The sequence below is a fragment of the Pholcus phalangioides genome, unplaced genomic scaffold (genome assembly GCF_987345545.1).
Source record: "Pholcus phalangioides strain wild (caught in Gottingen) unplaced genomic scaffold, Ppha-v1.0 ptg000017l_1, whole genome shotgun sequence".
NCBI classification, from domain to species: Eukaryota; Metazoa; Arthropoda; class Arachnida; order Araneae; family Pholcidae; genus Pholcus; species Pholcus phalangioides.
In genome coordinates, this window is record NW_028301610.1 from 59,893,227 (window position 1) to 59,911,743 (window position 18,517).

The 18,517-nt window shown below is 37.6% G+C and overlaps 1 protein-coding gene across 6 annotated transcripts in view; it reads right to left on the reverse strand.

Annotated features, from left to right (window-relative positions):
- LOC149074195 (mitogen-activated protein kinase-binding protein 1-like) overlaps nucleotides 1–18,517 on the reverse strand; it is a 413,671-nt gene that overhangs the window by 161,610 nt on the left and 233,544 nt on the right. For all 6 annotated transcript variants that reach the window (XM_089246846.1, XM_089246851.1, XM_089246852.1 and 3 more), the window contains one exon: nucleotides 3,726–3,891. In XM_089246846.1, the coding sequence (XP_089102972.1) occupies nucleotides 3,726–3,891 (166 nt within the window). The remainder of the gene's footprint in view (nucleotides 1–3,725; nucleotides 3,892–18,517) is intronic.

Genomic DNA, 18,517 nt, shown 5'->3' on the forward strand with positions numbered 1-18,517 from the left:
GGGGGATTGGCCGCCAAAAGCGGCAGGGTATTAAGATATTCTTATACAGAGTGCATGTCATTTTACTTGCAAACCAGTAAATCCAGACTCGTAAATACAGCAAAATAACAGGTGCTTGAGTTTAAAAAAATCTCATCTCTGTTGCACTATTAATTGTCTATTGTGTGCCAATACTACAGCTGTTTTATCGGACTTCTTAAAACTGGCTATTCTTCTAGTACCCACAGTAGGTACAACAGATAAGTGTGCACAAAATGACCATGGTGCAACAAAAATAAATCCAAAATGAAAGAGAGAGAGAGAGCTAGTGAACGCTTTTTCTTAGAAAAGGAACTTGTATTGTATCAAATAAATACCGAGCCAAGTTGGCAAACCACTTTTTTTTTTGTCAAAATGGTTGATGCAAAGATGGAATGTCCTGTTTTTTCTCCTTTGTGATGTTACTAATAGTTTTCTTTGTAAAGATTCGCGATCCCCAAAAAAAGTTGAGGAATGTAAACTTCCTGGAAAAGGTGCAGAAATCTCTCTTGTGATAAGATTATCTGCCTTAGGCGGAGATAAACTTGGAAGTCTGGGGGGCACGGTCAGTATTGCTGTGGGAGCAAGGTGATGATGATATCTATACACATATACATTAGACTAGTCGACTTAACCTTTGACGTTGGTGGGGGGGGGGCGCAGTGCACCCCATGCCACCTCCCCCCCACTTTAAATATATATATAAATAAATAAATATATATATTTTAATTATACGTATATTTTTCAATACTCCCCCCCCCCCCACCCACATATTCTGAGCCTTTAGGGCAGGCATATTAACGCATTTTTAAGGCACATATTTTTATATTTTATGCATATTTCGGCATTAAAATATGATTATCTTTGCTTCTTTTTTTGATTTGTTGGAACATTCCAATTCATTTTTTTTATCTCTTTCAAATGCATATATAATTTTTTTTTTCAATTTTGCGTGCATTTTTGATGCCATAATTCGGGATTATTCAACGATGGTTTCAATTTTTCACATATATACATCCTTTCCAAAAAAATTAGAACACCCAGAAATTTACGAGAGCAGTTCATGAAATATTCAAGTTGGAAAGCGCAGTTCAAGGTTGTAGCGTAAGTACAGTTGTAATTTGCATTTTCCTTGCGTCGTAAAATACCAAATTAATTTTTTCCTCTTTGTTTCAAAAAATTGGAACACTCCGAATGCTGTTTGAGAAAATTAGAACATTTGGCTTAAAACCTATTACTGTATTACATGAATTTTTTCATGCAAATTTACATCAACTTGATAGAATAAGTGTTTCATGTCTTTCCTCGTTATGTATGCAAACCTACAATCATTTAATGTTCGCAATACGGGTAGAAAAACTGGAAATTTCTGAAAAACGCAGAAAATTACGAATGTATTTGCTAGGACTGTGTGTGTGTGTGGGGGGGGGGGGGCGTGCTGATATCGTACGAATACATTGTACTGTCGCCATCTTTGGTCTTGGCCAGGGATTTTATGCATCAAGACATTCAATTTATGAGTGTCCGGCACAGACCTGAATCGGGCCTCAAAAAATCGGGCTATAAATCCCATCTTCACTATCGGCTCCCCGATAGCGGTTTGCAATTGATCAGTTTTTATTAATTTATTTATTTTAGCTCGAGTCCGCAATCACTTGAAAAGATTAGTATCAGGTACAATCATCAGATATCATGAAACCATCGAAATATCGATGAGGTTTGATACACATTGGCGAATTCTTGATACTATCTGCGTTTTTCATCTTCAAACGAAGTCTTCGGTGGAAACAAAAAATAGAGGCCAATGGATTAGAAGGCATCTCTGGATGGAGGTGTGAACGTTAGGCTCTCTACCTTTTGATTCCAGATGTTGAAGACGTATGGTATGGAGAAAGAAATTACATTTTCTATCATGATTTTGACTCTTTCTAAGCTATTACTTAATTGCTGCAGCAAGTCACATAGGTGGAAAGATGAAAATGTAAATTACAACCATACCCTTAATTTGAGCTTTCCAACTTGAGCTCTTTATGAACTGCTCTCGTAAATTTCTAGGGTGTTCTAATTTTTTGAAAAAGATCGGGTGTTTTTATTTCATGGTATATTTCGACATTTTTAAAAATGCAGATTCAACTTTATTTTTAGTGCATGTTTTAGTGTCTAATCCGGGCTCTAGTTATAACTTTTTCTCACGTTTTGAATTCCAGAGACTTTATTTACTTCTAGTATTTGTGTATTTAAACATTTTCTCAGTATGTTACTTGTTTTCATGTATTTTTTTTTTTGTAACATGATTTAATGCACCAAATTTATATATTTCAGAGAGAATTCTTTTATTATAATCCGATGCAAATGACTGTATATCTAATATGCGTATTCAATCTCACTAAACCTACGCTCATTTGTGAAATTAACTCCACGATCATAAGATATCATGAAAAAAAGAAATGAATATTCAAAAAGAATGTGAGTAAAGCAATGAGAAGCAGTTTCATACCCGAAAGTTTTGATAAATTAATTATTTAATGATGTTCCAAGGTTGGGAAGTAGCTGTAGTTTTGCTCGAATAGATTTGTATCAACTGATAAATATCAGTTGTTACAATGCCTTGCCTCGAATAGTAGTAATTCCAACAACACTGATTTAATCAACGCACATTATTTACGAAAAAGCTTTGCAATTTTCAAAAAAAAATTTACATTTCAGGTGAACCTCAAAATCGCGAGAACATACTGCAACACTTGCAAATTTAAAAAATACAATTAAAATATTAAGGGGGCATATATATAGAATGCTTCTCGAGATTCAGAATACTTAGAGTGTTCAACTTGCACATATTGGGACATTTTTAAATACCTAGTGGATGGGTTAGTAATTTCTTCTTAGTACGTTCTGACATTTCGTTACTAAGTTAATCATATCAATATTTCACAAGCGAAAGCAAGTAAATTTTATTGCCTGTTAGAGCTAATCTATATTGATAGAGTTATTTACCATAGAATGCTGAGCATCTATAAACACGCTACAATAATTTCGTTCAAAATTTTGCGTATATCCCGCCTTTATGTGTTTCTTATTTAGTTCGGAAAATAGAAAAACTTTGGAGAATGAAAGGAGAAAGTACATTTCTGGGAAGAAAGGGTGAATCACCGGGCGTTGCCAGCCTGTCACTTCGGTTCAGCCCCCTCTCGATCGCTTACCATACATGCCAATTACTCATTGTCACATATTGGGGGGAAAGCATTCTAGAATCACGTGACCCTGTGGTCATTTTGAAAAGATTTTGTGGAAATAAGTAGCTTTTTTTGAAGAGGTTTTGTGTTCGACCCTGAGCCGTCGATAGGGTTAAATGTGCATTTGCAGTTGAAACTGAATACTGAAACCAATAAAGTTTTTTTATAGCCAAATCAGTTTAGCACACTGAATTACATAATAAAAATGGAATAACTACAAATGAAATGACTATTTTTGTTTTGGAAGCAGAAACATCAAAATTTGTTATTTAATGTAATTCCTTCCAAGACTGTGTAATATCTTTTGTAATTGACGTCATTCATCCATTCAGTTAAGCTCATTTTTTCAAATTAGTATATTTTTGGCAGTTTTTTCTCTGTAAAGCTGTAAAAAAAAGAGCATACAAATTCAGAGATAACAAAATTATGATGAAAATTGATATGAAATATGCTAATAGATGTCAAAAAAAGTACCTGCTTTTTGGCCCATAATGGTAGTTTTCCAACACTAAACCGATAAGCAAGGGGACTGTTATCACCCTTCCCATTGACTAGATCAGTATTAATCACAGCTGATTTTTCTTCATGTACAGCATTCTCCAACAATTGAAGTGGTTTTGTTATTGCAATTATACTTTTTCTGAAATTTAATTGAAAACTTTTATGCAGTTTGAAAACAAACAAAAATGTATAACTTTATCCTACAGAAGTAAAAATAAAGGAAAGGGAAACACATCTTTTCCATTCTAATTTTAAGTTAAATTCACAGGAAAGCATGAAATGCTTTATATGATGTTATCATTCCTTGTCAACATGATGATAATAAATTAGGTGAGCCCTACTCCGGTTTGTGTCATACAAGTATTAGAATGTAATCCCCTCAATGGGAGGATATGATCCACTCAAGTGAGTTCAAGAGAAAACCAGAAATTAATACACAATTTGTTTCATTTTTATCTAGAAAGTAAATGAATGATAAATATTATGTAATTACTTTTGATGAAATATGATAGCCCAGGGATTTGCTAACATTTTGCCATTGTGGTTTCCAAAATTTGCTCATGCCTTGCCTGAACTTCCAAATTTGCTTGTGCAACACTCCATGCCCTATATCTATCAATGTTATGCCAAAAAATAGGTCACACCCCTGGAGTGGTTTCAGAAATTTTAAAGTACTAGCAAGGCCCGTCATTTAGGGGGGGGGGGGGTTGGCCCCCCCCCCGGCTTTTGAAAATGCACTAAATATGGTATATATAAACTGAAGAGCCAAAAAAACTGGTACAGGCATGGGTATGCAAATAAAGAGATATGGAACCAATCAGAGTACGGCGCTGCGGTCCGCAACGCCTATATAACACAACAAGTGTCTGGCATAGTTGTTAGATCGGTTACTGCTGCTACAATGGCAGGTTATCGAGATTTAAGTGAGTTTGAACGTGGTGTTATAGTCGGCGCACGAGAGATGAGACATAGCATCTCCGAGGTAGTGATGAAATTCGGATTTTCACGTATGACCATTTCACAAGTGTACCGTGAATATCGGGAATCCAGTAAAAAATTAAATCTACGACATCGCTGTGGCCGGAAAAAGATCATGCAAGAACGGGACCAACGACAACTGACGGGAATTATTAAACGTGACAGACGTTCAACCCTTCTGCAGATTTCAATGCTGGGCCATCAACAAGTGTCAGTGTACGAACCATTCAACGAAACATCATCGATATGGGCTTTCGGAGCCGAAGGCCCACTCGTGTACCCTTGATGACTGCACGACACAAAGCTTTACGCCTCGCCTGGGCACGACAACACCGACATTGGACTGTTGAGGACTGGAAACACGTTACCTGGTCTGACAAGTCTCGGTTCCAATTGCTTCGAGCTGATGGACGTGTACGGGTATGGAGACAACCTCATGAATCCATGGACCTTACATGCCAACAGGGGACTGTTCAAGCTGGTGGAGGCTCTGTGATGGTATGGGGCGTATGCAGTTGGCATGATATGGGACCCCTCATATGTCTAGATATGACTCTGACAGGTGACAGATACGTAAGCATCCTGTCTGATCACCTGAACCCATTCATGTCCATTGTGCATTCCGACGGACGTGGACAATTTCAGCAGGACAATGCGGCACCCCACACGTCCAGAATTTCTACAAAGTGGCTCCAGGAACATTCTTCTGACTTTAAACACTTCCGCTGGCCACCTAAATCCTCAGACATGAACATTATTGAACATATCTGGGATGCCTTGCAACGTGCTGTTCAGAAGAGATCCTACCAGAAAGAGATTTTAACCTTCATGGCGAAGGGTTGTCAGTTTCGCATGTTAACGGAATGTTCTGTATTAGCATAGACTAAAGGAATTTTCCATGTTCACCCCACACCATATATACCTCACTGTCTGTCACATTGGCATGCAACATTTTCAAAAAGACGAGTGGGTGTTTTAAGCAGACATTCTAAATAGGCAACCGAGTGAAAAATGGGCTATTTGGCGAAATATCGAAAAGCCGAACTCCAACATCTCGCCGAAGAGATGGGTGAACCTACCAAACCCAAGATGAAAGTGATAGAGCTGAAGAAACTTATTACGTCCAGTGAAGAATACGATGAGGTCTTTGCACAAAAAGATTACTACAGATCCTCGGAGATGAGAGAATTTGACGAGAAATTGCTGAAAAAGAAACCGGCAAGCAGAAATGCAGTTCAAACTCGAGAAACTGAGGATAGAAGCAGAGAACTGCCAAGCTTTGGTTCGACCGGCTGTGATAAATTGGGATTTTCAAGTGTCAGTTCCGGGTTTTCAATCATCGGACATTTTGTTGGTTGTTTTTGGTCCTGCTCGAAGAGCGTCAATAGCTTACCAAAGGCTAGGATCTGTACCAGAGAACCTGATGACAAGTTCAAGGACTATCGATATGTGAAGGAACTGCTGTTGAAGCGATTTAAGCTACATGCAGACAAATTTTGACTACTTTTTGAAAAGCATCAAAAGAACTCAGGGAGTTCATGGCATGACTTTTATGTTGAGTTGAAAACGTATCTTGAAGGGTGGTTATAGCAGAAGTCAAGGTCACAACTTTCAAGGACTTAATCAATCTAGTTATAGCGGATCAGATGAAGTGGTGCCCCCTTCAAGTGAAAGAACACTTCATCGATGCATGGGCCATGTTGATCTCACCATCTGAACTAGCTGAGAAACTTGATGCGTATGAAGATGCCAGGAGTACCTTCACAAAGAAATTCAATCAGCAGTATAATTACCGAAAGCAAACACTGAGAAAATATCCATGGACGTCATCAAAACCAGTGATTCCCCAGAGCTTTCGTGCATATGAACAGACACTTCCCATGATCAGCCTGGATGAACAGCGACCTGTAAGCTGCTATGAATGTGGATATTCTGGAGTAATTAGAGCGCAGTGTGTCCACCCCGTAATCCTAAAACCACAGTGACAACAGCTGAGTTTGGTCAGTTGGAACTGAATTTATGTTCATTTGTAACAAAACCCGTAGCATTGTTGAAAATTCATGTGAATGGCAAAGTGAGAACAGCCTGTGCACGAAGAAGGGTAGTAGTAGAGAAGTGGTGTCTAATTATCGTCCAGCGAGTTTGACGAGCTCCCTCTCGAAAATTTTGGAAATTATCATCAAAAGGCAGTTTGTGAAGTGGATAGACGAGAATAATGTATTGTCGGATAATCAGCATGGGTTCAGGAAGGGGAAGTCATGTGTAACTAACCTCCTTTGCTTCTATGATTACGTGACTAAGGCTTTGGGTAAGAGCAAAAATGTCGACGTTGTTTACCTTGATTTCCAGAAGGCATTCGATCGGGTACAGCATGGCAAACTCTTGAAGCGTTTACACGGGATTGGAATAGGGGGCAACTTGCTGAATTGGATAGAATCGTGGTTAAGAGATAGGTCGCAACGAGTTATGGTGAACGGGGAATTCTCTGGTTGGACAGACGTCACAAGTGGAGTTCCTCAGGGAAGTGTCCTTGGCCCCATGCTTTTTTCACTTTTTATCGACAAACTCGATCAGGGTATCGATGGAATTACTAGCAAATTCGCAGATGATGTGAAGCTAATGGGGGTAATCGGGAATGAAAGCGATAGGGAGTTGCTCCAGACCAACTTAAACAAGATTGCAGCATGGGCAAATGAATGGAGCATGACGTTTAGCGTAGATAAGTGCATGGTCGCTCATTTTGGTTCGAACAACCCACGGTTCTCTTACAAGTTGAATGGTGTCACTATCCCGGATGCAACTAGAGTCACCGATTTGGGAATTCTCATTGACGAGCGACTTAAGTTTTCTGAACATTGTTCAGCGGTTGTCAAAAAATCGAATAGAATGCTTGGTCTCATTTTCAAAAAGGTCTCTTCGCGTTCTCCTAAAGTCATTCTTCCGCTTTTTCGAGGCTTAGTTCGTCCTGGACTGGAGTATGCGGTAAGGTTTTGGAGACCATACCTACAGAGGGACATAGACTTGATTGAAGGGGTGCAGAGAAGAGCTACGCGTGTCCTTATTGGCACACAGGGCTTGAGTTATGAAGAGAGACTTCATTTTTTGAATATGTTTACATTGGATGAACGCAGGTGTCGAGGAGATATGATCGAAGTGTTCAAAATTTTCAATGGGATGGATAGGATGGACCATGAACTTTTAGTACACCACCAATCAACTGCTTTTACAAGGGGACACCAGTATCGATTGGTGAGGGACAATGCAAGGTTATGGTGTCGCAGGGAATTTTTCTCTAATAGGGTTGTTAATAAATGGAATAGCTTACCCCCGGAGGTAGTAAATTGTAACACAATTGACACGTTTAAAAAGAAATACGATAAACATGTTGGGGTAAATCGAGAAGCTATCCATTCTTAGAATAAGACAACCATAAGTATTCTTTATGGGCATTGTATAATATTTTATCATGTGTATATATTGTTTGTAATTTGTGTTAATTGCATTTTTAATGGGGTTGCTGTATTTTTGAAACATATGACATCCATATTTTTATGGGCATCTTTTTATCAGCCACCTCGTTGGGCATTTTGCCTGTTGTGGCGTTGTATTTGTATTTGTATTTGTATCTGCGCTACGCACTGTATCGCAAGTAATGTATGTATCGCTCTGCATTATATTTTGAAAGAGCAAAATGCCAAATTCCGTCAATATGCATCTTGCAAATGGAAAATAATCAACAGTGAATGTGTTGACCACAACAGTATTGGTCAATATGCAATGGAAGTGGCTAAGGACAAAATTTATAGTTCTACCTGGAATCATCGGTAACAGAACTCTTTTGGGGGTTGCCTTTCTAGAGAAAGCTGGTAGTTTTGAATCTCAAGCAAGGACAGTGGTTCCTCAGGGAAAAATACTCATAAGCAATTTCACTTCATAAACGAGTCTACGATTAAAACTGTTCAACATGTGATAGACCATGTCGACTTAAATTCCTGCCAACTACAACAAGTGGAAGGACAGCAACAGAAACAAATGTTCAGCAGGTCATGGAAAAAGGATGAAATTATTTTCAGTCTGGGGGAAGAGAACACTTCCCAAGGCGAAGTTCACCATGGTGACAGGGCATCTAAATCTGAGAGCTGTGATCTGTCAAGACGTCTCAAAACAAAATGGGTCACGACTGTGACTATCTACATTATGTTTCTGGCAATCCACATCATGCTGTCTGTAGTGGAATCCAGCGAACCGCTGTGTGTTCATCACCAACCGGTGCAAGAGCCATCACTAGTTACTCTGACAGATGGTCAAACACTAGAGACACAACTCCGCAGGAGCGAACGAATCAAACTTTCTGGTACCAGGCAATGCGGTCCAGGATCATCAGGTTACTATCACCTATGGTGCCGTTGTACCATATCAAGCCAAACAATGTTGTCCAGCAATAGCTTCTGTGAGTCAAGGACCCAAAGAAGTACAAACATAACTAGTGATAGGAACAATAAATGCAGGGGGAGTGGCTTCAAGGATTCTGATCAACACCCTAACACGTGTTGATCAGAAGATCGCAGCTATCCCAAGAGGAGTCGCGAAAGCAAGTTGACTCCCATGCGAAGTCTTACAAGAGGTTCAATGAAGCAGCAGATGGAATGAAAATAGGATGAAAGCAAAGCTTATGTAGACAACGGTCCTGCGCAGAGTCATCAATATACATCAGGAGACAATGTTCATGTCACTTTGCATTCACTCAGCCATAAAAGGAAAAACTGGTCGGCAAAGTTCATGCCACAATGAGACAGACTATACCTTGTGCTAGCCCATAGATCGCGAAACCAGAGGGGGAGTATGTAACAGGCAAGCTGTTGACAAGGACATACAGCAATACTTTTATTCACGAGACACGTAAGGTTTAAGTTGTATCGAGAGGCGAAGACATTCTTGAGGAGTTCGATTTCAACCTTCATATGGTGAAGGGTTGTCATTTTTGTATTTTAATGTAGAGTTGTTCTGTATTAATGTAGAATAAAGAAATTTTCCATGTATGCCACTCCGTATACATCTCATTGACCGTCGCACAAGTAAATATAATTTTTATACATTTTCATCTGAATTGCTTTTTCAAGTGCACATGTTTGACCAAACTGAAAATGAGGCATCGCGTCAGCATCCATCTCATGTGTGTATAATATGTACTTTTATAGTCTGAATAAGGTGAACTGAGGCAAGTGGAATCACTTTTTTCATTAAATCAAGTATAGAAGAGTTGATCCACTTTGCCCAAGAATATTTAGAAGACACCAACGAATAAGGCAAATACACAAAAAATAATAAAAGTCCTAATGCATTTCAACACCAATGGGTGCCGTCTTCAGAGGAAAAATTTAACCACTAGTTTCGCTGACCGAGTTTCCCATTTGGGTTGAATACCAAATCTTCACGCTCGGTTGCTCAGCGGAAGAAGTACGTCTGTTCACTTCAAACGTCGTGGTCAGAATGAAGCTGTGAGCCTGCGTGAGATACTAATGCAGCGTCCTGATTGGACCTTTGCGGAATAGTGCTATTCGATTGGTCCATTCGAATTTTCTTGTAATTCCCGCTCAAAATGAATTTAAGCCATGGTGTTAAACGGCGGTGAACGATAATTAATCTACACCCCAGATCGCAACACCATGGCTTAAATTCATTTTGAGCGCGAATTACAAGAAAATTCGAATGGACCAATCGGATAGCACTATTCCGCAAAGGTCCAATCAGGACGCTGCATTAGTATCTCACGCAGGCTCACAGCTTCATTCTGACCACGACGTTTGAAGTGAACAGACGTACTTCTTCCGCTGAGCAACCGAGCGTGAAGATTTGGTATTCAACCCAAATGGGAAACTCGGTCAGCGAAACTAGTGGTTAAATTTTTCCTCTGAAGACGACACCCATTGGTGTTGAAATGCATTAGGACTTTTATTATTTTTTGTGTATTTGCCTTATTCGTTGGTGTCTTCTAAATAAAATAAAAAAATCAAGTATAGCCTGCAAAATATGGCAGCACGTTTTTTGAATCATTCTATTTTCAGGGCTAGCACTTCAACCTCATTTTCTTCAGTGTCCCCTTTTAAAGATTAATTTTATTTTTTAGTAGGTAGCTGGTTCCACTTGCCTCCTTGAGGGGACAAGTGCAACAGGCACCCCCCAAGTCTAGCCAATTTTCGGCATAATTTAGAAAATATATATATAAATTATACTTCAATTATTAAATTTTTTTGTTGAGAATTTTGAAAATGAGATAAGATATTGAACTCAATTTCAATGTATTCAAAAAAATTATTTAATCAAAAAATATATTTTATTATATTTTTGGGAGCCATCTCGTAGTGCTTCATAAAAAGGTATAATAATGAAAACCACTTTTTCATTCACTTTTTATACATTATCTGGTTACTGTGTAAAAATTATTTCATTTACATATTTGAGCCAATATATTTTGTTAAGAAAGTGATTATACTTACTTTCCATAAAAGTGCTGATTAAACACTTTTCTCTCTTCTGGGTGTTTCCAGTTCATTAACTGCTTTTAAAGGCCGAATTGGAGAGTAAATTTATGATTTTTTTTAAAACATTTATTTCATATTTCGAATGTGTGGTAAAATGCAAAGCAGAAAAGTTTTATATAAATTGCATATGTTGCAGGACAGTTCATGGCGCTACTGTAACCTATATCTTTCACGCTTTTTTTGTTGTGTGAATACACATGTTAACTTGTTTTTAATCCTTATTCCTGTTGAGTATGAATAATGTTTTACTAAAATTGAAATAAATGTTAAAATTAGATTTTGATCACATTGATTATAATCGATGTGATCAATAATTATTGATTTTGCAAGCATTTATATTAAATTATGGAGTCAGAGATAACTAGGCACCGGGTGACGATGGATAAATATCTCAAGTGTTGATAATTTAGTAACGACCCTCAAGTTAACAGTGATGAAGTACAAGCAGGGCTGGTTCTGGAAATTTTTTAAGTGCAAGCTAATAATATTTTGGTGACAAAAAAAATTGCTTAATTTCAGTTGGCAACTTCAGCTGCCACGTAGTTTGCAGGATTCAAGATCCGGCCCTGAGTACAAATGACTGTTTTTGCCAAAAATTTTCACTCTGAGAAAAAAGACTTTTTCATTCTTGTTTTTTGCATTTAAAACTGATGTTGTTAATGTTTTTGTTCATGATCAAACACTTTCTCCCATGGGTAGTATTACTAAAAACAACATAATGTGAGGTAATGTAACAGTTGATATTCTGTTTAAAGGAGTTTACTAGGCACATTTGTGGATATCTACAAAAACAATATATTTAAGATTTTAGAGGCTCCTAGAAATTTTTCATATGGGGAATGGAACAATGGAAAAGAAGAAACTTTTCCAATATATTTATCTAATCCTGTCAGATTGTGATTACAGTTTTATTCCTTCATTTTTAATAGTATTAAATTCTAAACTATGCATGAAGTGCAACGATACTTTGCAATTATTACGCTTCATGCATAGTTAGAAAAACTGATGGCAGATACATAACAAATATTACACAGAAACAAACTTCACGGAAGGTTCACTACACGCACACACCACACATTCTAACATGTACCGATTGATTAGAAGTTCTGCAGAGGAATATGGACAAGATCGATTAAGTTCAGAATCCTGACAGGGTTGAAATTCCAACAGGTCAGAATCAAGACAAGGCAAAATTGCGACATGGCCAAATTGAAAATTTTAATTTCGTCGTATAAGCTGCACTTTCACGCTTTCTGTTGGGATTTACATTGCTCGCGGCTATGGGCTTTAGGGAGCAGATAAGAATAATAACTTGTGATCAAATAAATTTTCAAATTTTAATTTTGCCATATAAGCCGCACTTCGCGATTTCTGTCAGGATTTTCATTTGTTGCCGCAAGTGGGTTGTGGCACATACTAAGAGCAATGGCGATCAGTAATTTGTAAATTCATTTCATTTTCTGACTTGGCAAAAAGCAAAGGATTCAGGGTTGCCTTTTTCAGGCATTTATCGCTTTTTCTATCAGGCACAAACACTGTGGTTCCTTATGATTTTCTATAATAATAATGCGATATTCACATATTCCCAAGGGATCAGCATGGTCCAGGGAATTTGTTCATGTTAGGTGAATACACATCCACGCCCGAACCGGGATTCAAACCCAGACTTGTACAGTGAGGAGCTAGTTCCCTATCGACTCGACTGCCAGGCGGATTCTTTCTCTCTCAAATTGCAAATAGACTTTAAAGGCCAAATAATATTTCACAAAGTTAGACCGTATCATGAAGATCTTAATTTAAAATTTTCAAGGTTTTTGAGAGCAATGTAATGGTAGAGAAATCTTTCAATCTATATGTATAAAATTACATGTCTTGACAGCCTGATTCACTGATTCATTGTCGAGCCGCAACCATTGAAGCTCAGGCCCGTAGTCAGAAATTTTGTTCGGAGGGGAACAAAGTGGTAAAACAATATATTTGGCTATCTTTTAACTTATTTCAGTAATTTTCTCACATTGCTAAGAAACCGGATCCCACCCCCCCCCCCTCCTCGCTACAACCTTGCTGAAGCTATAAACATGGAATTCTGTCAGTAGTTTTATTTTATACTGTTGAGACTCCTCAAAAAAGATTTCTCAAAATTCAACCTCCAAGTTGGTCTTAAGGAAGAATTTGCAGATTACCAAATCCACGCTAGTGAAGATGCGTGTAACAGTTAGTTCTTTATTCATAGATATTCCCCACTTCTGAATCATTTTGTACTTCTCTCACTATAGACAGAACCCTTTCAACCTGAGCACATGGCAAAGTGTTGTTCTGGGGGTCCAGCTTCCATGGCCCCACGGTGGGAGCTTAGGGGGATTTAGTCCAGAGAGGAGAATAACGGTGTATATGTTACTGCCAAAGCCCAAAATTAGTCACTTTGCGAACTGACTAGCTCAGTTGACCATTCCAATGTCCAAAATACTGGCTTTTGCCAGCCTCTGTATATTGATTCCTATATCTATGCCTATGATTCGAGGTTATCGCCTCATTGGAGTTTTTTTGTGACAATTATGGCCATTTATAATTAGCCATAGCTAATCATAATTATTATGGTTAGCTATGGCAACGCTAACAATCAAAGGAATCTGAATATTGATATCTTAGTGATCCATATATAAGGGACGACATGTAGGGCGTGGCGAAAGCCTGTAATACGGACATTGGCCAGGTCAACTGGCCTGGCCAGTTCACAAAGTGGCCAACTTTGGGCTTTGACAGTAACATATATAAATATATATATAATATATATATATATATATGTATATGCGGTTGTAACAATAGTTGGGAACCCTTGGGGAATTTGCCAAACCCGCCTCTATCTCTTATTTTGAAACATGTTTATATAATTGTAATTGCATAATTTTATTAATAGAATTTGTTATATTATCTTACCTTTTTTTTTATAACCATGCATGGTTGATTAAATTAATCTGTGATATTTTCATTGTTCATAGTCTGGAAAAATGTGCAATCCTGATCATGTCGCCATTTTGAATTATTGTTGCTGCCAATTTCAGTAAGAGTTCCTATAAAAATCTGCTATCGTTTCATTATGCAAATTGGATATTATATTTTCCTATTGGTCATGCTCTGATGTATATTTTTTTGAGATGGTCGGTCCCAGGAGTTGGATGGTGCCGCACTTCCTTTTTAGGTATAAATACCTGGAGTCAGGATTATCACATCACATTCAATCCTGCTTTCAATTTCTTACTTATTACTACTTCACTTGAGATGAAGGTGATCGCTTCTTGGTGAATTGTCTATTTGCCCCGTTTGCAGTATGATATAATCATTTCACTGGTGCTCACCACGTCGCCAGCTGGTTCCTTGCCTTGTCTCGAGTCGTGACCTTCGCTCACTTCCGTCAAGGTTAATTATGTCATGGCTCGTGTAATTCAAGAAAGGTCTTCAAACTTCAGTTGCCGGACTATACTGTGATATTTCAATGGACTAGCATGGGGATTGGTATGAATTTGAGAAATACTTTTATGTTTATTGTAACCTAAATAATTGTTAAAAATGTTAATAAATTTACTTTTGTTGAAATCTAAAAATACTCTTTTGAATCATTTGTCTCTCTCTCTCATTGTGTGTCAATTGTACCAAGTTCACCAGATCAGAATCTTGGGTCGTTATGCAGGGACATTGCATAGTCATCGAATCGCTCGATATAACGACCCCCTCGTCCCTTCAAAATGAACATTATAGTGGGAGGGTAGTTGTATTGAAAATAAAATATATATGATTGTCGTTCTATGGAAAACATTTGGACCTTATCCCACTGGTCATTGTAATGAAATGATCGCTATAACATGAGGTAGTTATAATGAGCGTTGAATATATATCTATATAGGGTAGTAATTATCGACTGCCCGATAATTACACAAGTGATTTTTTGTGAAAAACTAATGTAGAAAAGTGTTTTCCATTTTAGGATCATCAGAATATTAAATGTATTATAACATTTTGAACTTTTGTGACGTGTAATTTTTGTAACGGCCAGTTGCGTGTTCTGTATAGGCAAATTGATCATGAAATTTGTAAAGTGTTTGCCAAATGACTTTTTTTTTTTAAATTTTTTTCCCCAAAATAGAGACTTATTTGCCAAAATGTGATATTTTTCTTGCTTTGATTATTACGTCAAATTTTTTGAGGGAAAGGGCATAATGTCTATTGTGTGCCTTTTTTTACGCTGTCGTTTTCATCAGATCACACATTGATGAATAAAACAAATTTATTGTTTATTGTTATTGGAGGGGCCCAAATGACCTCGGCTTCTAGATTCCAGCGCTTACGAGCCTACATGAGAATTGAGAAAAACTTGGGCATTTTTTCAGATGACGTTTCATTAATCTGCGTATTTATAAGGGGGATGGTTTCCCCAGGTCTCTCTCAGCAGAGACAAACCTCAGGCTCTCGCCGTTCTAGGCACTTCTGATTTTGCTGCCCCTGTGAAATGCTCTTATATTTTGTTTCCTTAATTTTTTTCCCCAGAAATCATGTCCCCCAGCTGTAAATTTTCAAAATGAAAGACATTTCTTAGTATTTGTTCTTCTAAATATGGTTTTGGGAGAAATTGCTTCATATACACTCACAACATAAATGGAGATGCTGTAAAATGTTTTATACAACTGTATTTGTTCGACTGAAAATTCAGACAATTTGTGTGTGTATGCTGCAGAATTACAATCAAAAGCTGTAGCACAACCATGCCCCACCCCTGCCAGTTAGCCTGGTATTTTTGTCCCCCCCCCCGCATTGCATTATAAAGTAGGAAAAACAAAAATTACGCACAATCATCCCGAGCCTCAGGGATAGTATCCTTGAGGGAACCATGCCGACTTCAAAATATTCAAGGTTGTACGCATTGCCCTGGCTAGCCTATTTGTTGAAGGAAGCCCTGACCAGGACCATCTCAACAGCATGATAGCCCTCCCCCCGTGTACAGAAGTTTCAAATTTCAGATTTTTATTACCCTGCAGATTTTCTCCCTTCTGATTATATATGGGAAATTATGGTACTTTTGCGGCCGATGGCCGCATTCAAAGACGGTGTCGCTACGGCGTAAATGTGTCTTGTTCCTACAATATTGCGAATGCACGTTTTTTTAAAAATCGTAAAGGATTGGAACACCCGTTCAAATTGTAAAACCTTCCCGATATCGTGGGAAAAAACCGAATCTGTAAAAACTCGACCTTGAATATCCAGTTTTGTCATCTAGCTGGTATGCGGTAGTGACCATTTCGCATCGCGAAAATCATGGGTGTGTACACAGAATCACCTTTTGGAGGGGCACCAGAATCTAATTCTTAACAGATAGTATAAAATAAATTATTTTATTCCAATATTTTAATTGTCTACAAAAATATTTTTAATTTTTGATCTCTGGGGGGGGGGGGGAAGAGGGCCCCTTATAACCTGCCCCAAATTTTGCTTTTGGTGAAAATCTGTGTTTGGAACTTGCGATTGCGCAATGGTAATTGGCTAAAAATGTGAATTTCTAAAGATTTCAAATTTTGAGTTGGTTATTCCTTTGAAAAAAACTTCAGGTTACCACGGCGATCACACAGACCTACAATACAAATATGCATACATTGAACTTCAAATGCACGCATTACCAGTTTGGAGAATAGATGCAGGGCCGCAACTGGGAGGGGTATGCGGGTCTAGTGTCCTGTGCTCTGGACTATAGGGGGGGGCATCAAATTCACCCTTTATAACTGCTTCTTTTCTACATTACATGGGTGCGCCAAAATGTGTTTTACTTGCTCCGTTTGAGAAAGTATCTAGTTGCGGCGCTAGATAGATGGCACCACCTACTGAACACAAAACATGCCAAATGCTGGGCACACACACATAAGCACACTGTTAAGTTTCTCCAACACAAACCTGACATAGCTTCCATATTCAGGTGTTAAAATATGCGACAATTAAATGGCGACAGATCAGAATGGTGGACCATCAGGGAAGGAAAATATTACCAGGAAAACTAAAGTATGAATAGGGAATCAGAAGATAAGTGTCTGAGAAAGAATCTAATTTGCTTTAAATTTGATCAAAAGATATTGAAAATGCTAAGATATTTTTAACGAAATGTAAAATCAATCAGAAGGGAATTTATATATTGATTAATAGTAAATATATAAATGTGTGCCTTCAACTCTTAATTAAAATGGATCCTGCTTATAACGTTTTTCAAAAACTGTCGTAAAAAACGTTATAAATAGGAAAACCTCAATGAGAATTACTTATTGTTAGGACCACGAAAATAAGTTCATACATTCTAAATGGGAGAAACCTCATAAGCGGGATCAACTGTATATTTGTTTTAGATTTATTACATGCGCAAAATTCCATACATTAAATTCTCAGTGCTAATGAGCTTCTTTTTGCAAGTTTTTCCTACAAGTAGACAATGAAAGTAAATGAACCTTTGGATAGAACATGTTTTTAGAAATGTACTTGATTCACAGATACCTTCTTCTCTTACCCGGAACATGACCCACCGCTCAGTCTCAACAAAGAAATATAAGCAGGTGATCAAAAACCTGGGGCATACTGGAAGAAAATTCATAGATACCAGTTAATTATGGGGTGGGTGGGGGGGGCATAATTTTTTTTCAAGATTAAATTTTTTTGAGAGGGACACACTTTCACTCAAAAGGACCCAGATTTTTAAAATAACCACCAGGTAAATTAGAGTCCAGTGGCATCTCTGTACATTATACCTGTCTTCAATGGAATTGCAAGGGACAGATGTTTTTCCGTTGAGCACAGGTTTCCGCTTAATAAAGGTTCAATTGATATAATGTGCAAAATTATGTAAAGATCATGTAGGTAATTGAGATAACATATAAAAATAAATTAATTGAAAATAAATTAAGTAATTTAAAAATAGAAGATAAAATTAATTATATTTAAAATAATTGAATGTAAATGTCAGTCTATAATTACTAAATAATGTATTCAAGTTTTGGCAGCATCTCTATAAAGTTCCGACCTATACTGTTTGTCTTCTAAAATAATGATATATTTACGATCTTTTTAACTTTCTCAAAAGTTTTCGATCAGGGCATCATTGTCTGTTGTGTCAGGTTCAGTTTGTACATTATCGTCTATATTTATGTAATCCTCAGCATCAAGACTTTAACTAGGAATTTTGTAAGGGAAAGAGCAACATGATTTTTTGATGCCCCT